This window comes from Heteronotia binoei, chromosome 17 (assembly GCF_032191835.1).
Source record: "Heteronotia binoei isolate CCM8104 ecotype False Entrance Well chromosome 17, APGP_CSIRO_Hbin_v1, whole genome shotgun sequence".
NCBI lineage: Eukaryota > Metazoa > Chordata > Lepidosauria > Squamata > Gekkonidae > Heteronotia > Heteronotia binoei.
Window position 1 is genome coordinate 17,028,641 of NC_083239.1, and position 21,857 is coordinate 17,050,497.

The following is a 21,857-nucleotide window of genomic DNA, read 5'->3' on the forward strand; positions in this document are numbered from 1 at the left end:
AAAAGCACCATGGGACCCAGGAGCTTTGGTTTTGCATGTCCACAGCTTTATTGACAAAACTGCAGGAAAGCCCAGGACAGACCTCTTAACACTCTATAAAGAGAGGCTAGAGTTGTCCTCTTTTAGGCTGCTGGGAAAGGCTAACATGAATTGATTAGAATGTAGCTGCCTTGACCAGTGGTCCTTAAATACAATTTTGTACTTTGTGTCTCTGTTTGACATTTGGCTATGCCTGCAGAACTGTGGGAGTGGCAAGGTGACAAGAACTCGTGGGCATTCGATGAAATTGCTGAGCAGACAGGTTAAGACGGATAAAAGGAAGTACTTCTTCACCCAAAGGGTGATTAACATGTGGAATTCACTGCCACAGGAGGTGGTGGCGGCCACAAGTATAGCCACCTTCAAGAGGGGTTTAGATAAAAATATGGAGCACAGGTCCATCAGTGGCTATTAGCCACAGTGTATGTGTGTATATAAAATTTTTTGCCACTGTGTGACACAGAGTGTTGGACTTGATGGGCCGTTGGCCTGATCCAACATGGCTTCTCTTACGTTCTTATGTTCTTAAGGTGCACCTCAGTTCATCCTCAGAGTGCTGATGTCATCTCATCTGTACCATGTCAGCCTTAGAGAGCAAGTTCTTCCCCAGGCCATCCTTACAATATATGCCTCAAGTTAGCCCTTTACCTTGATTGGGTATTCAAATCAGTTTTCCCATCCCACTTCTGAGCTCTCGGCCAACTAAAACTCATGACAGCTCTTGGAACACTTCCTTTCCCTTAATCTTCCAGCCTATCTAGTAGCACTATGGTCCCAGGCAAAAGTCAGTACAGAATCAAGGAGCAAAGAGCTGTCCTGGGCTATGCTGGCCAGTCTCAAGTAGTCACCTTGCTGAGAGACAAAAGAGTTCCAGTTTGGCCCTACAGCCACCTGTGCATCCCTGCACTTCTCCTAAAGTTAGGGATGGGTCAGTAAGTGGAGCAGTTGAACTACAGTCTGTAAGTCAGTCAGTATCTAACATCAGAGGCTGGCTTGACAGGGACTGATTTCTCACTAGCCTTACACCACTCTGACGCTCCTCTTCTCTGAAGGGCTTCAGTCGGATTTCACACTATCTGCCCGGGGGGCTGCAACTAGCTTCAAACATTTTTTGTGTGGCAAACAGCTGCAACTAGCTTTTGTGCGGCAAACAGAAACCTCTAAAAACCAGTTTCTGTTTGCCGTGTGAAAAAGGCGAAGCTAGTTGCAGCCCCGGGGCAGATAGTGTGAAATCCAAGGGAACCTCCGCAGAGAAGAGGAGCATGAGAGCGGCTAGTGGGAAATCAGTCAGGGTTTTAGCTCTGGTCCTGGAAAATCTGCCATTTTTCTCCTTCATTTTTAACATTGAATACATGAAGGTGCTTTCTGCTAAATTGGACCATGGGTCCCTTAAGATCAGTTTTGCCTACTCAGACTTGCAGCTGCTCTCCAAGGGTCTCAGGTTCAAGGTCTTGCACACATGAACACATGAAGCTGCTTTGTACTGGATCAAACCATTGGTCCAGCAAGGTCAGTATTGTCTGTTCAGAAAAGCAGTGGCTGTCCAGGATCCCAAACAGAGGTCTTCACATCACCCGCTATCTGATCCTTTTACCTAGAGATGCCAGGGATTGAACCCTAGGATTCTCTGCTTGCCAAGCAGATTTTCTACCACTGAGGCACAGCCCCTCCCAACATCTAGCCTGATGAAGAGGTCTTGATGAGCTCAAAAGCTTTCACAGTTTTAATGGCATTTAGGTTGGAAAGGACATTACATGCACACCTGGCACCAGCTGCCTGACTGGCCATGTTCCCATGCCCCACCCAAGAGCCGAGGTGAAACCTTTCCATTGGCTTGGTGAAAAGAAGGCATCCCCTCCCCCCATCCCGGAATACACCAGCTCAGGCTGTGAGGCTGGTATGTATATTTGTCTGCCCAAGGAGCTCATGGGGTCATAATGAGTTCTCTCATCCTTGATATCCTTTTCACGGGTTAGGCTGAAAGAGACTGACTGAGCCAGTCCTTCAGTGCACTTCACGGTAGAGTGGAGAATTGAAACTATGTTATCTTGGTCTGACACTGTAATTGTTACACCACACTGATCCTCACGTTTTAATGCTCTCCGCCTTAACTCTCCCTGTATCAAAAATGCTAATATTTCAGGGACAAAGGTTTATTCATGTTTCATGATTAAAATCTTTTGAAACAGGTTAAGCAACCAGCTGCCTCTCAACCACCATGCTTTCATGAGTTCTTCATCATACATCCGAATTCTCTGCTTGTGGACAGCTGGCCTACTCTCACTGTCCCCTCACCCCCGCCCCGCATCTTTTGGGAGTACTGGTTATCTTTAAGGGCACTCTCCATTCATGTGGAACAACAACAAAGGCAGATAGGTCTGGGCCTGATCCTTGGTGAACTGAATGAATTGCTCTCAAACAAGTCCCAGGATTTTCTACAATACCGAGGGTTTCCTTGATGGGTCAGTCAGTGTGTGTGTGTGTGGGGGTTCTTAGATGACTTGATTGGCTGTTTAAAGAAGGGTCCTCGTCAAATTCAACAGTAATTAAAATCTTAATACAGGCTTCCTTTTTCCTGGTTCTCCTTCCCAGATTCAGGTGATCAGTTTCGTCACAGAACAAAACTGGGATTCTTTAGAAGTGTTTGATGGCGGGGATAACACAGCCACCATGTTGGGCAGTTTCTCTGGTAAGTTGGAAGATAGTTGTGTTATGAATAATGCTTCATGCATATGACATGCAGAATATGACATATTTGTGGGTAAGGGGGTGGGTAGGGTCAATGCAGCACTCGCTAGGCTTGATGTTCCAGGCAGTTTTCCTCTGGAGCTAGAAGTGCCTACACCAAAGGGGGCAGATGATGGAAACCTGTTCTGGTTTTCCTCCAACCACAGCATCCTCTTCTTTCAAGCCCCTTCCCCATCTGAGCTCTGTTTGGGTTTCCCAACCCAGTGGGCAACAGTGGTGGGGACAGAGTTTATAGAAGAAGAACAGCCCTTGGAGGACTCTGCCTCTCCCCTGCAAAGGTCCTATCCTTGCTTCGCATGGTGGGGGTAAAAACCAGATTTGGGATTTCATGTGTCATCGTTGCCTAATTCTGCCAGATTCTGCAATGTCTGAGAGAGGCAACCATTGTCGCAGTACCAGTTCATTGGCATCATACTGAAGAAGAAGAAGAAGAAGAAGAAGAAGAAGAAGAAGAAGAAGAAGAAGAAGAAGAAGAAATTGGATTTATATTCCACCCTCCTTTCAGAGTCTCAGAGTGACTCACAATCTTCTTTATCTTACTCCCTCACAACAGACACCCTGTGAGGTGGGTGGGGCTGAGAGGGCTCTCACAGCAGCTGCCCTTTCAAGGACAACCTCTGGCTGACCCAAGGCCATTCCAGCAGCTGCAAGTGGAGGAGTGGGGAATCAAACCTGGTTCTCCCAGATAAGAGTCTGCACACTTAACCACTACACCAAACTGGCTCTCTGCAGTTGGTATCCCATGGCCTGGTTTCAGCTCTGGGCCTCTTAAGATCAGTACCCAGATTTTTGCAATCACCGTTAACTGCTGTCTAGAGGGGGTCTCTCTGTTTCCGTCTGCATAGCCAGATTTGGCTTTAATGTTGTCCCTTTCCTCTCCTGCTCACATCTCACTTATGCAAGCTTGGCATGTTTCTCGTGCAGCCCAGAGCTGCTGTGTAAGTACACACACACACCAGCATTTTTCACACCACACAGATGCAATACCACATATCATGGCTTTAATAGCTCACTTGGCCTAGCAGAGTACGGAAGTGCCGCTGCAAGGCTGAATGAAGGGTACCTTCCTGTGCCTGTGTGTACAAAATGGGCAGAAATGCAATGGCCTCCATCAGTAGCACTGGCCTGCATAGTGCAGGTTTGTCAAATGTCCCAATGACCCAATAGTGGAATAAGAAGTAGCCTGAACCAGGTTGGGTGCTACAAAACCACAAGAGAAGGCTACATAACGAACACTGAAGAAAAAACCAAACCCAAACAGGGCACACAGCCTGTAGTGCTGCAAATACTTATATAACACTCATATATCAATCTTACAAATGATTAAATGTTTTAATCCATCGTGCTGCCTCAATAGTAAGATCCCGTTTCCTGGAATCGCTTCCTAGACGCATGCGTGCTCCAAAATTATATGCTTGATGGGACAACATGTTTGGAGACGCCAACAGTCCATGCTGAGTTCATGAGAGCATTATAAAGTTGGTTTTGTCCCATCAAGCATATAATTTTGGAACACGCATGCGCCTGAGGAAGTGATTCCGGGAAACGGGGTCTTACCGGTGTCCTGTTGTGCAAGACCTCCATACATGGGACTTTTCATTTGATTCTTTTGGACTGAGACATCAGCTTTGGAAGCTCTATGATGCTGTTATGAAATGTGTAATAATTTGTATGTGTCCTTAAGAATCTTTAGGTCATGAAGCGAGTGCTTTCCACGCACCATTTCAAATACTTCTATTGAGGCAGCACGATGGATTAAAACATTTAATCATTTGTAAGATTGATATATGAGTTTATATAGGTATTTGCAGCACTACAGGCTATGCGCCCTGTAGTTTGGTTTTTTCTTCAGTGTACCAGGTTGGGGGCTTGCTTTAAAACACAAGGAAAAGGTCAGTTTTTCTCCTCTGTCTCAGCTAATCCCCTTTACTACAGCACCCCACCCACGTGACTTTTGTCCATGTAGGTCTCATGATCCCCAGCATAGCCTTTTTGGACATCAAAGGGGACCTCCCATTTCCTTTTTCACCAGCGGAAATACTAGTTGGATCTAATACTCCAGGGCTGCTACTGTGTCCTTTCCAAAGATCTGTAGATGGTTCTCCTTGCAATGACCAATGCCTATTGAGAGAGACTGCATTCATTCACAGTTCCTAAAATTCAGTGGGAGATTCACATGAAAGCTTTCTGGAGCTATTCCCTCTTTCCTCCGGGGCTGCCTTTGCCTCTCTCTTTCAGAACCCCCACACCTCCCCATCATTTTTCATGCAATAAACATAGGAGAACACAGGCAGAGGCTCCCCCATGACTCTAGCTCACCCATTTTTTGCAGGCCTTCTCATCTTCAAATCCTGTTCGCGACCCATTAGTCTAACCAAAGAAAGCTTGATGTAATGAAATGCATCTCTGTTCTTTGGAGAAAGCCTTCCAGAGCCTCGTTCTGCCAGCCTCATTAGAGCCTGATCAAACAGCGGACTGGGCTGTTCGTATTCCAGGACAGCATTCTCAGACGCATCTTAAGATCAAGCAGGAGTTGCCCTCCGGATCTTGAAAGGCAGTGGGAAAGGAGGAGGCATGCAAAATAGCAAAGAGCCCCCGCCTTCCCAAACCCAATTCATTATTTTGTACACTTAAAACAGATCGATTAAGTAGAATCTGTCTGGATATTTGAAATGAATCTTTTTTATTCAAAAAAAAAAAAAATAAAGCTGCATAACAAGCCAGTGAAGATTCTATGCCTGAATGTGCACAGCTCAAAAGCACACAAGAGCCAGAGGTTTCCCTTCAATGTTGAACAGATCTGACCAAGCCACACACACTGTGCTCCTACACCATAGGCAAGAGAATGGTGAACAGCAGACACACACTCTTCCCAATATAGTACAGGTTAGATCTGGACTAAATTTTCCGATAACGGAAAGCGGAGAGTAATTTCCACCAATTCCTCCTCCTTGCTGCGGATACCTGATTTGCCATTCCTGAGGGAGCCCTCCTGCCTCCTCCCTGGAGCAGAATTTCAGGAAGCTGTTATGGAGAAGGGGGTGGGGGTGGGACAGTTGCATTCCACTGATGGAAGTGTCTTCTGTTAGCAGAAAATTAATCCAACACAGTAAGTTTATTCTGTCCCTGGGGAAATGCTGCAACCTTTGCCTTCTGGTATTTTTCTCCTAGGAACAACCGTCCCTGCACTGCTCAACAGCACCTCCAACCAGCTGTATTTGCACTTCTACTCCGACATCAGTGTCTCTGCTGCGGGATTCCATCTGGAGTACAAAAGTAAGAACACTTGCTTTTTAAAAGTTTTTAAAAGTGGGTTAGACAGATCCGTGGAGGAAAGGACCATGAATGGCTATCAGTCGTAACTAAATAGAATCTCTGAATTCAGGAGCAGCCAGTCTATGAATACTAGTGTTAGGAGGCAACATCAGGGAAAGATCTCAGCCTTTATGCTCTATTTTTTGCCCTCCAGGTGAATGGTTGGCCACCTTTGTGAAGCAGCATGCTGGACTCGATGGGCTGCTGGTTCAGCACATTGTGCTTGGGAACACACACTGCCTAAGTTGGGTTGTTGGCAGACAGGATCTCTGTTGTAGGGTTGTGTGGTTGCAGATGGGATCTGTTATCAGGGTTGTGTGTATGTTGTTGCAGCTATGACAGGAGCACAGGATTTGGCGTACAGGGACGTGGGCTTGGACAGCACCAAGATTTCTTCTTTAGTATGAATCACATCCAAAGTTTCTAGCCCTCGTGACTTTTGTAAAGGATTTGGGAAATCCTTGAAATAACCCTCAATAGCATGGTCTTATCAGTGCTTGGAAGCTAAGCAAAGTCAGCCACAATTAGTACTTGGATGGGAGACCACCAAGGAAGACCGGGGCTGTTGCATAGAAGGAGGCAGTGGCAAACCACCTCTGCTCATCTCTTACCTTAAAGCCCCATTGTTCCTGGTTGGTTGTGACTTGATAGCACACAATTTTTATTATTATTAGTCAGTGTGTGATTAGTGCTATAAAAACAGAGAGAGCTAAGTTGAGCCTAGAACAAGCAAGATCTAGAAGTGAAGTTTTCAGCCACTGGAGTCTAATCAGCAGGCCAATACATTCACTAAATTCTGTAGGCAGGACTTAAAAAAAATCAAATAAGTGTATAGATGAGTAATGGGGCATCTCAGTGGGATGAGGAGATATGGCTGCTGGGTACGTGTGTGTGTGTGTGTGTGTGCACGCGCTAAGTGCTTTCATTGCTCGTTCTTCCCATCGCTGCTGCCCTTGTGCCGATCATGAGCACACCAGAGGGGCAGCATGGGAGCAGCCAGCCCCCTGTGGGGTTTTACCCGCCGATCTGCTGATCGGCGTTGGGGGGGGGGAGACCTTTCAAGAGCCCCGGGAACGCTGCACTTTACCACCAGTTCTGGCCATTAAAATACAGAGGAAGGGAGGGAGGAGGACTCGAAGGTTGGGGAGGCAAATAGGCATTTGCCTAGGAGGTGGGAGGGGAGGCCGAATTTGGTGCCCCTACCCTGCCGGCCCCCTAGGAAATTGCCTAGTTTACTTAGTAGGTGAGCTGGCCCTGCCAGCAAGAGCCTTCCAAGGCAAGTGAGAAGCAGAGGTGCCTGGTCATTGCCTTTCTCTGCAGAGTTTTCCTCCATGGTCTCACTTCCAAGTAGTAACTCTTTGATATCTGAGAAGATTGGGCTATACTGGGGGTGGCCAATGGTAGCTCTCCAGATGTCTTTTTGCCTACAACTCCCATCAGCCCCAGCCAGCATGGCCAATGGCTGGGGCTGATGGGAGGTGTAGACAAAAAAAGCATCTGGAGAGCTACCACTGCTCACCCCTGGGCTATACCGTGCTGCCTTACCTTCTGGGCACTTAGAGAGGTATAAAGACATGGGGCCTGTTGGCAGAGGTTAGCTGATGGATGCTGATTTGAGGAAGGCATCAGCCTTTTAATGGGAAAACAACCTTCATAATGGTGAAAGGACCCCCATCAGGATAAAGAGCTTCATCAGGAGCTTGAGGGCCACATTTTCTGACTGAAAGCGGGAGGCACATGTGTGCCTGACAGCTGGAAAGATGTACTTTAAAGAGTAAAAGGGTAAGAAGAATTATCCTCTCTCAGAGGAGACCCCCCCCCCACACACACACACACACATTGTTTCTGAATGAGTAACTGATCTGGGCATACTTTTGATTAGGAGAACTATATGCCTCCAGCAGAAGCTGCCCAGAGACACAAGGAATCGAGCAGAGGCAGGTCGGGCAGCCTCCGCTATGAGTGCTTTTTTTACGCTTACAATAGCCTTTAGTTGGTTTCTTGAGCATATTTTTGTGCCTGAGAATGAGGTTATTGGGATTGTTGTATTGGCCCATGGAGGGACATGATGTCGAAACAGTCATTCTAGGTATTAATATTTTAGCAGTGAGGGTGGAACTTAGACAAGGAAATGCTAATCAGGACAAAGAACTTTGATGCTATTTGTTGGGGACAAATGGCCTCAAAATTATCAGGTGCAGACCCTGTCATACTGCAGTGCTCTCACCAGTTTCTTGACTGCTGCATCACTGATCACTGAGATGTGAAGCCCATGCATGGACTTTGCTGCAGCCTTCGCAGCCAGAAGCCTGGCTCACATTGCTAGAGCGGCTGCGTTGTACCACTTGTGCCACTCTTAGCAGCTGAGATGTGAAGAACCAGCACCAACCGCTGGAGTAAATCCCCCAGGGGAGGCAGTTTCACAGAAAGTTGCTGTTTGTGGAACATAACTCAGTAGCTTGACACTGCTTCCATGCAGGTGGGTACTTTTTACTGCTGGGAGCACCTCATTTATGTTTTAGGCATGCTTTCTGTGGTCACACCATCAGAATCCCACACCTTTTCTGTTTAATTCAAGTTTTGCTTCAGTACGTCTTATTCCCAGCCTGCAACACTGCTGCAGATGCAGGCATCCCTTGGTTAAAGCCCCTCTGAAGTGGTAAATGGTCTCTCTCTGCACCCACAGGTTAGAGTGGTATGGTGCATATTTGTAAACTAACAAATACAAATAGACTACTGATATGTAATTAATTGTGAACAGCAAAAATTCATTATAATCTTTCACATAAACTCATTATATATATATTCCATAAATGATTTGAATAAACATAATATTTCATACAAGGAGTCCTTCAAAGTCACACCTTTTTAAAGAGCTCTCAGAGATTTGAATATTCCAGAAGTCTCTAGTGAGCTTTACAGCAAATCGAAGTCCTCCATACTGCAATGAATCCTGTAGATGTGTCTTATCGCATCAGCCATGGTCATTGCAGACAAAATGCCAACTGAATGTTGAAACAAGTGTAGAGATAAGTGGTCATCCAAAATGAAACAGCCAGCTGGATGTTGAAACGAGGGCAGAGATAAGTGGTCAGCCGAAATTCTGTAATTGTAGCTTTTCATAAACAGGAAGATTCCCTACATGGCAACCACTGTCAGTGTTGGCTGAAGTTGGCAACCACACCTTCAGATTCAGCTGGTTTTGAAATGCCTTCTTTTCCAAAGCCAACAGGCTATTCAGATAAAATCCCAGTTAAGTTGGAACCATGCCTTCAATCTAATTACAGCAGCTTACATCAAAGCTCACAAACTTTCTGTCTGTCTGCCTGTCCTTCCATCTGTCTGTCTTTTCCATTTTATCTGCTCAGGGCAGATAACAACATAAATATTAAAACAATCAACATTAAAGAATTAAAACAGCATTATAAAATGATGTAACTAAATTAAATGGATTATGGCAACAGGTCCCACATTCAGCATCCTGCCTCAAACCTCCAGCAGGGATGTCCAATAGACATAAACAGACTTTTGACCCATTTTATTTTGTTTATGAGATGGGGGTAAAATAAATGAATATTATTTTACTGGTACTGTCTTTCTTACCTGCCTTGAAGCAGAAGATGAGAGGTACCATTTCAGCCACTTTCTTACTGCCTCTCTGTTGTTTCTCTCTCTCTCACACACACACAAACACACAGAGGTGCCTGTTTTTGAGCCAGGATGCAACAGTAAGTCACACTATGTCCATGCTGGTACCAGGATTTTTTAGATGTCCTCTGCCTGCTGAGGTACAGAATATTGAGATATTGGCCTAGAGGGGCTAGTGTGGCTGACCTCAGTGTGACAGCTTTCTAAGCCTGTTCCACCCAAGTAAATGCTGTTGTGTTAAAGAGGGCTGTATGTGAGTGCCCGACATTTCCCCAGACTTGCTTTTCAGACTTAAAAGGTGATGCATCACTCCCAAGCGAAGAGGCATTCTCTTCCATGCAGGAAGCTGGCTGCTTTCAAGAGCCTTGGAAGGGAGAGAGGAGTTTGGATTTTGCATGGGATCAACTGCCCAAAAGACTAATAGCTCGGCTGTTGGCTTTGAAAGCCTTGATTCACCCACTGCTTGCCAATCACTGGTTACCTTTTCACTTCTTGGTTTTTGGGACAGCTGAACAGAGTAATCATTGTTCCATCTGTGTACATGGCGTACGCACTTGTTCTTAATTGTCAAAAGCCTTTTTAGCAGCCAGGGCACCTCTTCCTTTTAAGAGTGCACTGCAGTTTTCTGGGTGGTGGCATGCAAGCTGAGGCTGCATCTGGCATCCTTCAGGCCCAAAAGATGCTGCAGCCTCAAGTCCGTTTCCAGCTGCATAGTTCAGACCAGATCCCCTAGGATCAAAACTCAGCGGCCCTGTGGCAGGGAACAGTCAGAGTGCCATCAGACAGCAGGCAACAGTGGGCATCAGACAGTGAGAGTGGCCACCACTTTGAATTAGGTTTGGCAGCTGAGCGAGAGAAATGTGTGCTGAAAACCTCCAACCATTCTTGCCACCCAACAACTACAGATGCCGCCATGTTTGCCTGCAGCACCATGCTCATCTCAATGCCTTCTTTTCTTGATTTTCTTTTACAGCTGTTGGATTGTCGAGCTGCCCAGAACCCACCGTCCCCAGCAATGGCTTGAAGATTGGGGAGAGATACTTGGTGAACGATGTGGTCTCCTTTCAGTGTGAACCAGGTTATACACTCCAGGTACTTAACACAGTTGAGTTTCAGTTGCTGTTCAAGAAGAGTGATAATTCCAGCAGAGCAAAACCAGGGAACAATAAAGAAATAGGGAAAGGGAAAAATACAACCAAAGTTCAATAAGAAACTTGCTGAAGGAGGGCTGATGGCCAAAGGGCCCACAGATACCAAAGAAATGCATACTGGTGCAGAACTTGAAGTATTGCTGTTAAATTTTGACACAGATGTTCTCCAACTTTCCCCCATTAGGCTTGCTTTTTAGTTTGTTGTGCATTTTTCACCCACTAATGGTCTCATTTCCTTCTCCAGGGACATTCTCATATCTCCTGCATGCCAGGGACTGTCCGGCGCTGGAACTATCCTCCTCCTCTCTGTATTGGTAGGACCTCACCACAGTGCATTATTAAAATCTAAGTGAAGCTAAATTGGAGCAGTTGCCCAAAATTCTGGCTGGGCAGCTGCCTCCTTATTGTTAGTGAAAAAAATGAGACAAATGTTAGAGTCCCTTTATATACAGATCCAGAGGAATAATAGATGAATGATGGATGTTCATTGCCAGATCTAGAGACTGGCTGCTATGTTTATACGCAGAGCATGTGGCCAGGTGTCAGTCTCATCTTACTGAGAACGAAGGATGGGCACGAACCAGGAAAATGCAATTTGGTTTTTGGTTTGTGGTTTTATGGTGTGCCCATTTCACAAACCATGAACTGTCACAAACTTCTAGGGGCTAAACAAACCAGTTCAGTTTGTGAGGTTCATGACACAGTAGAATGGCCCTATGACATGCTAGAGACACCAAACTTGCAGAAGATCTCTAGATGACAGTCCTCTACTTGCTCTGCAAGTTTGGTGAGGATTGAATGATGCCCCCTCCCCAAAGGAGGTGCCCAACAGAATCAGTGCCATTGTGGCAATGCAAACCCAACAGGACTAAGATCAAGCTAGAGAATCTCTTCAGTAGAAACTGAAGGGGACATTTTTCCAAGCCCAGCAGAACCAGGGAATTTTACTAATGACCAGCAAACCCAGTGCCCTTGTGGCAATGCCAGGTCAAGTGTGGAAGGAGCTGCAAACCCAGCAGAACCAGTGCAATGTACTAGTGCCTAGCAGAACCCAGTGCCACTGTGGCAATGCAAGTAAAAGGAAGACTAATGTCAAATCATAGAATCCCTGCAGTTACAGAGTGGAGAATGCCCAGCAGAACCCAATGCCACTAGCATTACAAGCTTAAAAGGACTGATCTCAAAGCACAAAGTCACAACAAATCCAAGCAAGGGGGTGAATTTTGCAAGCTCTGTGCAAGAAAATTAGAAGGTACTCTGGCAAAAAAAAAAAAATCTTGAAATTGACATGTCTAGTTTGAAACTGACCAGAATATTTCCAAGGCTGGAGACTTATGTTCCCAATGTTGCTTTGAAGTCTGGTAAACATTTTGATTGAGCTGAGATAATCGGTCTGGAAAGTATCCATTCACAAACAGGCAGGAATGTCCAGGAATAGCTTGAAAGTTCTTGGAAAGTTTGTGCCAGTTGACCAGCCACAAACTTTACTTTGCAAAGCACAATCTGGCCAAAAGTCATGAAGAACTTTAGCTCATTATCCATTTTGTGCCCATCCGTACTGAGAACTCCCACCACCAACCCCAGGATAACTCGGCCTTTATGACAAGAAGTATGCCCCTGTTTCCTACTTTGGCCTTGGAGACCTTAGGAGTCAGATGACCCATTCCTCAAAATCAGGGTAATCTAGACAAGCAGTGTCTCTTAAATTCTCGCCATAGTGATTAAGATATAATAAAATAGTCAAATCCTGCAGCTGCTTTCTGGAGCAGACTCAGAACTCCATATCAACCCTGATTATGGATGTTTGAATGAGTTTTAGACAAGGATCTGGGAGAACCAAAATCCCCAATCTGCAATGAAACTCACTGTGGGCCAGTTGCATACTCTCAGCATAACTTATGTCACAGGGTTGTTGCGAGGATAAAATGAAGGAAATGAGAATGAGTAAATAAGTACTGCAAAGACATGCAGAACTGCGTTGGACAGGAGACGTTTACAGCCAATCTGTGTTTCTGCACTCATCACTGAGATTGAATGATTAGATGTTACCGATGAGTCATGTTCCTTTCAAGGCACCTGAAGAGCCTTCCTGAAGCGTTATGACTATAAAGCAGTTTCTTCCTATCTGATAAACGTGCTGTGCCTTTCATTCACACTCCACGTTCAATACAGTTGCACTGGAATTCAGGTCTTTCAGGTTGCCCTTTCATGGACCATATAAGAGAACATGCCACACAGAGTAGTGGTCTACAGTACAACCATGCTTAAGTACTGCAGTCTTAAGGACTAGAACACCTGTAATCAAAAGCTAACTTCTCAGTTAGCAGGAGTTATTTGAGGGGAGAGAGATGGGTGTAATCGTGGCTCCCTTTAGAAATTCCGAAGCTTAATTTAGTGCATAAATACATGTTGGAGCCTTTTGCAGATTCAAATGAGAGATTGCTGTGGGTCATTGGTAGAACAGAGATGATCAGTGGATCAGAACATCTGCTTGGAATGCTGGAGGTCCCAGGTTCAATCCCTAGCACTTCCAGTTAAAGGACTGGGTAGTAGGTGATGTGGAAGACCTCTGCCTAAGAACCTAGAGAGCTGCTGTTGGTCTGAGGAGACAATACTGACCTTGAGGGACCAGTGGTCTAATTCAGTATATGACAGCTTCATGTGTTCATGTGTTAGTGGAGTCCCCCTCCCTTCTTTCAAGATTAGAGACTTACAAATACTTCTTCCTGTTACATTTAATAAGGCAAATGTGATAAAGCTTTGGTGAAACATTTCAGAGTCTGCCTGCAAGTCATGATCGACTGGGGTTTCTCCCCTCCCTTGTTTCCTTCAATCCAGATGTTTCCTTTTTAAATAATTGAGGAGGGATTCCATTTAAGTAGACATCAAGGGGATGGAGTAGTGAGTTAAGGAGTAGCAAAGTCAGCAGGAAGAAAAATGCATAATGAGCTGTTGAATAGAAGAGAATTTGCACTGTCAGTTGTCTGTGTTGAATAAAAGGGCAAGCTTATGTGGTCTGTGCAAGCAGGGGCAAGTAATAATGCCCCAGAGCTTTAGGTGATAGGGTGAACAGGTGAGAAGGTCTGTGTCTAGTGGGCAAGACTGTTTTGGATGTCAGATATGCACCCTGGACTCTTGGTGGGCAGGCTGCCTCTCCTCCCATACTGAAATCCAGCAGTGAGGGCAAGAGGGCTTTCTGCATCATGGATGGGGTGGTCCAATGGGAGATGACTTTCTCACATTTGTGCACTTCCTTTGGAAGTGAATCTTATGTAAATCGAGGGAGCACATCTGAAGGCAGGATGAGGGGGGTGTTGCAAGCTGTGACCATAACAAGCACATTTAACCATCAGAAGGATTCAAAAGAGAAAATTCAGTATTTAACAGGGAGGACAAAAAGATGCCTTTGTTCCTTGATTATCAGCAGAGGAAACATCGGTTACCTACTTCATCTGGGGCTTAAGCATGCTTTAAACATTGGCACAATTGTTGCCAAGTGAACTGAATGAAAGTTTAAATCCATGGGTAAAAAAATGCTTATTAAAGAAAGAGTGTATAGTTGAGAAGATATTCTGCACCCCATCCCCCTCCCTCCTGTTGAGAAAGGATCAGGAAAGACCCTCTTTGGAGAGAAAAGTGAAATCCTGTGCAAAGCGACTCCGGACAAAGCCTTTTCATTTCAGTGGGTGTAGACTACCGTCACTCTGCACACTGTTGCACTCTAAATGGAACATTGTTTGGAAGTGTGGGAGAAGCAATGCCTCAAGGGTGAGCATAACTGCCTCAAATATGTACATGCCACGCCTTCAGAATCCTGGTTGAGATAGCTGACAAAATAATATGTGAACTTATGAAACTGCCTTATACCCAGAGCTTTTTTTGTAGCATGAACTTTGCATATTAGGCTACACCTCCCTGATGTAGCCAATCCTCCAAGAGCTTACAGGGCTCTTCTTACAGGGCCTACTGTAAGCTCTTCGAGGATTGGCTACATCAGAGGAGTGTAGCCTATTATGCAAAGGATACCTAATCAAACTATTAGTCTATCAAGGTGTGACAGGCAACAGACCTCCAGAGTCTCAAGCAGAGGTGTTTCACACCACATGATCTTTTTATCTGGAGATGATAGAGGTAGAACCTGGGACCTTCTGCAAGCCAAGCAGGTGCTCCATCATGGATTCACATCCTCTCCCCGTGAAACAGATAAAACCCACAAAATCATAAGCATTATCTATATTCAGGGAGCATGACCCTTCAGTTCAAGGTCTTCCTGTTCTTTCCATGCTTCACTTTGTCTTCTGAGCTGGCTGTTGGTTTGTGTTTTTTTCACTCCTCTTTAACACTCAATAGTGTTGAGTTATGACTGTAGGCAGAGTTATTCCAGCCTAAGCCCATTGAAATCCATAGGTTTAGACCGGTGTGTGACTACACAGGATGGCATTGTTAATGTGCATGGTTTCCACTGGAAAAGTTGGAAGTGCTCAAAAATTTTATTAACAATTTTTGGAGGGCAAATGCCATACCATTAGCTGAGTGGCAACACTGGGAAGTGCCTCATTACTGCATCCGTTCACTCGTAGATGGAGTGACAAATATATGATCATTATGCTCATTTGGTAGAATGACACAATAGAATTCTGGAAGTGCCCTTCAGAATGCAAATGTAAGTATGGATGTCATATTTTGAACCCCTCCCACGCACACATAAGGCTCTCTGTAGGTGTGCAGCTCAGAGAAATGGGATGTGTCTTTGTTAAACTTCTCCCCAAGTTATGCTTATTTATTCATTCCTAACTTCTTAGCAAAAGGCTTTTCAGGGTGAGTATGTACCTCCAGCAGCTGTAGTCAGAAGTCGTATAGGTGCGTAGTCCAGAATTGTACCTCCCTATCCAGCGTAATGTGGCCAGATCTATACATGAAGAGGAATAAGGTAGCTCTAGAGGAGGGGTGTCAGACATGTGGCCCGGGGGCCAAACCAGGCCACCAGAGGGCTCTTATCAGGCTCTTAAGCAACTGGCTCTTGTTTGTTTCCTTCCCCTCTCTCTTGCTTCCTTCTGCATCTCAGCTTGCTTTGCAAGGCTTGCTCAATCGCACAAGAGCTACAGAGCAAAACCTCTGTTTTCTCCATTGGCTGAGGCTCCTCTGCCTCCTGATCCCCTGGGGAGGGAGGGAAAGAGCCAGAGCTTCCTTGGTCCACTTCCCTGAATCCCATGGGAGAAATACAAAGAAAGCACCTTTACGACCAACAAGCGCTAATGTTTTAAGCATGTTTTATTTTAAGGTTTTTTAAAAATCTTTAATTGTGTTTGTCTGTGTCCTTTAGAAAGTGTATATCTCTGCTTCCTAATCTAAAATAGGTACACACATGGCCCGGCCCAACCTGACAAGGTCTTATTTATGTCAGATCCAACCCTCATAACAGATGACTTTGACACCCCTGCTCTAGAGTCCACCCCCCTTTGTGATGAGTTCTGATCTTCATTCCTCAAGGGGAAAAAAGCTATTCAATTTTTTGGCCATCCCAGTCTCTGTCCTCTTGTGGTGTGACGTTGCACAAGATTTGAGATGTTAAGCCTTCTGTTCTATCTTTGACCAGTATAACTAAGAGCTTGGAGAACTCTGTGCTGGGGGGGCCGGAGAGAGAGAGAGAGATGCCACATCTGCTGTAGTTTTCTTTCTTCCAGGCTCACTAGCATTGTAGCCTCTGGAGTGTGCATAGAATGTAACCCCAATTAATAAAATATCAAGATAGATTCTATGCCCATATTTTAAAAACTCCCTGCAAGGTGGAGAGGGAGAAAGCCAACATAACACACTAGTAAGGAGGTTCTTTGCTGCTCTGGTTTTCACTGCATATCCCTCTTTGTTTTTTAAAAATGTAATTCCACCCCCCCGCACACACACACACACACACACACACACACACACGTGCATCCCTGAATTCACAAGCCGAGCTGTCTTCCCCACCACCATATTTTGTTACACATGTAGATTGTACCACTGCAGGTTTCAAAGTGTGACGTCACCTCTGCCCCAGGGATTTCTGCTGGAATTCTTATACACCGCTTTAACTTTGTCTGTTCTAAAGGGAATTGGTTTCTATCTGCTCTTTGTTTGCTTGTTTTTTATTAAAAGACATTTTGTGATGGCTCTATGCAGACAGATGTGCATTCACATATTTATTCAAGGAGTTATTTCACAAAGTCGATTCAATCAGAAGGACACTTGAGAAGTAGCTAAACTGATACATTTCAGTTCTGATATTTTCTGAAACTGTATTTTGTAAATATACTGCCTGTTATTTTTACTAGCTTTCTAGACCAAGGGTGACCAAACTGTGGCTCAGGAGCCACATGTGGCTCTTTCACACATGTTGTGTGGATCTGAAAGCCCCCACCGCCGCTTTGGCTAGCTGTGGGGGCTTGGAGAATGTGTTTAAAATTAAAGTTGCTTTCTTTGCACCTCTCCCTCCTCCATCTATTTCCTCCCTGTCTTGCAGCTCTCAAGCATCTGACGTTAATATCTTGCAGCTCTCAAACATCTGATGTTTATTCTATGTTGCTCTGTCATTAAGCAAGTTTGGCCTTAGGTGTAACAACCCCTGTTCTAGACCATTCTTTGTAATGATAACTGGGCATTCACTGACTATCTTAGGGTAAATTGTAAAGAAGGTCACAGTAGATTTTTATTTTTATTTTGACATGCAGATCTATTCTGTCTTGACAGCTCAGTGTGGTGGGACAATGGAAGAGATGGAAGGGGTAATCCTGAGCCCTGGGTTCCCAGGAAACTACCCTAGCAACAGTGACTGCACGTGGCGGATATCCCTTCCAGTGGGGTTTGGTAAGAGTATGCCATTTCCAGTGCCTGATAAACAGTCTGAAATTAATAAATCACTGCATAAATACTTTTGTTAATCTGACCTGAGCTGGAGCAGTTTATGCTCATCTGTACAAACAGGAAAATGAGGTTGTGGAATCTTGAAATGGCAGAGTGGACTTTTTTGCATTTTTGAATGCTCCCTTCCTCATTTTTAAACTTTTGTTTGGGATTTTTTTAAAAAAATGGAGCAAAAAAAGGTTCCCTGCTTTCTATCTGCAGGGAAAGGGTTTTTTTTTTTTACCATAGAACATTAAAACTGTAATTAAACATTAAACATTTACAGAACATTAAAACTGTAATTCTCTCACTGGAGTCTAAAATGTGAAGCCATGAGTGCTAGGAAGCACCAGAGCTGCAGAGCCCCCTTTTCTCTTTGGTGAATTCCTCTCTGTGCATGTTATCCCACCCTTGGGTTTTTTCTGTGCATGTGTTTATTTATGTTCTCCATCTATCTTCCTTTTGTGTGTGTGTGTGTGTGTGTGTGTGTGCTGGGCTCAGCCTCCTGTGGCAGCCATTTTGTAGTCGTGTCTGCCACCATGTCTCAAAATTCCACAGGTTCCTGTGTCTCAAAAAGTCAGGGACCTCTGGATTAGTGAGTGAAGCAAGTAATGGGATGGGATTACTGATTCTTTGGGGTCACCAGACTTCTCAGACCTCAGTGCTCTGGAACTTACTTTCTCTTTCACACCTTCAAAATAAACCTTTTGCAGTATAAAGGTCAAGTGTGCGTCAGGTTTTTTTTAAAAGTGGTGTGTCTGCTACCAGAAATTTTGGAAATCCTGGTGTACATCTGGGGGTAGGGGTCGTCCATGTCAACCCATCCTCATTTTTTTACTTGACTGCATCACTGTGCTTCTCCCCCACCCCCCAAAACCCCATGCAGGTGCTCACATCCAATTTTTGAACTTTTCCATGGAGCCCAATCATGACTTCGTGGAAATCCGCAACGGGCCCTACGACACCAGCAACGTTATCAGCAGGTTCAGTGGGACAGAACTCCCGGGTTCCCTCCTCTCCACGTCACATGAAACCACGGTCTATTTCCACAGTGACCACTCACAGAACAAGCCTGGCTTTAAGGTAGAATACCAAGGTAAGTAGGAGGCAGCCAAGTGAGAGAGCTGATGCAGCCATCCCATCCATGGGCTCTGAACATGGGAGAGGTTTTGGAAATGAGGACATGCTATATGAAAGATTGTCAAGGGATCATGCAAGAGCCTGGCTTAATCCAAAAGCTGTTTATAGCCAAACTGGTCCCAAATCCAAAAACAGCCCACAACCCACATTATTTATACCTTCTATTATGGTGCATTCACACTACACTAAATAATGTGTTTTACATCCAGATTTTTACTGTGTAAGAATAGCAAAAATCCAGATGTATTATTTAGTGTGGTGTGAATGTACCACAAGTGTCAGCTACATTGACCCAAAATGGTGTACAAGGTTTTGAGACCCCCAAAACACTTTCTCAGACTGGATGTTACAAAATAAAAAAGAGGTAGGGAAGAAGAAGAGAAGTTTTGAGGCCATGTTTTTAAAGCTCCCTGCCCTCTTCACCTCACTGATGCAGGCAAGATAATTCACAGCACATTCTCTGTGCCCGTTCCGTCTTAGAATTCAACCTGACTCTAAAGTCTTGAAGGCAGTTCCAGTTGCAGAGAAGAAAAGCCGTGGCCATCACCTCTCTCCAGAACCTACAAAAGGCCTGGCATAGATCAGCAGAAGCACTGGAAACAGGTCCCCACACCTCGAGAGTCTACATAAGGGTCTCTTTGTGGTCCTGTGGACAGCATGGTGCCTACTGATACCTTTCCTGACACATACCAAGTCTTTATAGAAAGTGAATGCAACCAGCTGACCAGCAGAGCTTCTGATTGGCCATTAGTTGTCTGATTGGCTGTGCAGATTTTTTAAAATGTTGCTTCAGTGGCAGAAGCCACCACAGCATGAGGATCTTCACTGTGTGACTGAAGGTTAGCTGTGTGTGGTGTGCAAGAAAATATTTTGAAACAATATGTTCATTTGAAAAGGCATCCTGTTAGGCAAAGGTTTTACCTGAGATATTGAAGGCTTACTTTTAGAATTATTCATACCTTCAGTCTCTGACCTTTCTTTGGCTGGCTCTACATCCCACTGCAGCCCTTTTGTGCTTGCTCCCACCACCCTGTGTCAGAATTCCAAAAGTTCCAGAAGCCTCAAAAAGGTTGGGGACCCCTCGCCTACATTTTCTCTGGGGTGGGGAAAAGGAAGAAACAGAGGGAGAGGAAAGAAGAGGAGAGGCAGTCTGTTTCCATAGAGGCTTGATTCTGGGTGCCCTCACCAACAGAGTTGAGATTGGTAGCAAGTAAGAGGGGATGACCATTTCCTATGGCTATACCATATTTGTGGAACAGCCTCCTCTGAGAGGTTCACCAAGGATTATCTTGTTTGCCATTTGGCTCATGTTGAAGTTATCATTGTTTCATCTGGCTTTTGGTGCACTTGGAATTTTATTCCGCCTCACCCCAGATTGGTGGATTAGCTGCTGATTTTATTCGTGGGTATTTGTTCTTATCTTACTGTGTCAGTGAAATTCGCTGGGTTTTCTTTCTAATTGACTGGTTATATTGAATGGTTTTGTTATTGTTGTAATCTGGAGTTGTTTGGGTGGAAAGCTGGATAGAAATAGTTTACCTCAATAATGGGAGTGAATGTTGTGATTCATACTGCTGCTTGGCTTGTAAGTTTGTTGTGTAGAAAAATTCCCCAAACAAACATTTAGTAATAGCTTTTTAAAATTAGGACTAATGCTACTGCAAAACAATCAGTGAGCGTTGGATTTCCTTAAAACACTCCAAAAAGCGTTCTGATATATATTTATTTCAAAAGTGGTGGGAGAGAAAGAAAAAGATGTTTTGGTGTTTGGCTTCACATGGGTAAACCTAATCAAAAAGATTAATGGAAAAGATTCATTCTAAGGAATGTCTAGAAAGAAGAGAGAAAAGGGGAGATAACTTGTGGTAGAATTCCAAGGAAAACCAAAAAGCCCCACCACACCAGGGTTCCTTAGAAAAGGCAACAACACTAGAAAGAAATGAAGGCCGCAGGAAAAGAGGAAGACCCAACACAAGATGGACGGACTCAGTCAAGGAAGCCACGAGGGCCCTCACTTTGCAAGACCTGAGCAAGGCTGTTAATAATAGGACATTTTGGAGGTCATGAATTCATAGGGTCATCATAGGTCAGAAGCAACTTGACAGCACTTAACACACACACATCCCTCCACCCCTTTAAGCAATAAAAAGCAGGATTCATTACTTTGTGTTGTATCAGCTGGGAAGATTTCTAGTCTCTTTACTGTATTCCTTCTTTTTATACTTATTCACAGCTACTGAAGCATGGAGCTCACAGCAGAACAAGCAGCACCCCCACCCCAGGCATTTCAGTTCAGGGAAATCATGGGGGGAGGGTGTGGCTGAAAGACTTCCTCCCTGAACTGAATTGGGCTGCAGAGATCTTATTCCCTGATATCACATCTACCTGTAAAATCTTTCTTGTGGCAGACATAATGTTTACCTTGGCCTTAAAGGGAACCTCTATAGTCAGAGGCAGCAAACCCATGAATGCCAGTGCTTGGATGCAACATCAAGGGAGGTGATGGTCTCTATGCCCTGTTGGTTGGCCCTCCAGTGCAGCTGGTTTGGCTGCTGCGTGAAACAGGGCTCTGGATTAGGTAGACATCTAGTCTGAGCCAGAAGGCCTCTTCGTTTTGTTCTTGTGTGTGTACACCCTGCTGGGGTGTACACCCTGCTGTTCCCAACAAAAGCATTCACAGTATTATGTTTTCATGCCTAGCTTTTCTTCCCCTAAGCTTGCTTTTGCACCCATATGAAAGAACAACAGGGAAAGGGGACCGGGGGTGGGGGGTGAGAAGGGGGGCGGGATGATATCTTTTTCTAGCACAAATGAAAAATCAGCTTGGAGAAGGGTGAAATTGAACCAGAAATAGTTTGGAGTGTGGAAGGTTTTAACAGCCTTTCTCCAGCTGTCTTCCTTCAGATGCTTTGGCTAAAGAAACCCAATAACAGCAGA

The 21,857-nt window shown here is 44.8% G+C and overlaps 1 protein-coding gene across 2 annotated transcripts in view; it reads left to right on the top strand.

Annotated features, from left to right (window-relative positions):
* CSMD2 (CUB and Sushi multiple domains 2) overlaps positions 1–21,857 on the top strand; it is an 831,733-nt gene that overhangs the window by 701,622 nt on the left and 108,254 nt on the right. For both annotated transcript variants that reach the window (XM_060257873.1, XM_060257874.1), the window contains 6 exons: positions 2,632–2,728; positions 5,959–6,063; positions 10,724–10,842; positions 11,146–11,215; positions 17,628–17,744; positions 18,667–18,876. In XM_060257873.1, the coding sequence (XP_060113856.1) occupies positions 2,632–2,728; positions 5,959–6,063; positions 10,724–10,842; positions 11,146–11,215; positions 17,628–17,744; positions 18,667–18,876 (718 nt within the window). The remainder of the gene's footprint in view (positions 1–2,631; positions 2,729–5,958; positions 6,064–10,723; positions 10,843–11,145; positions 11,216–17,627; positions 17,745–18,666; positions 18,877–21,857) is intronic.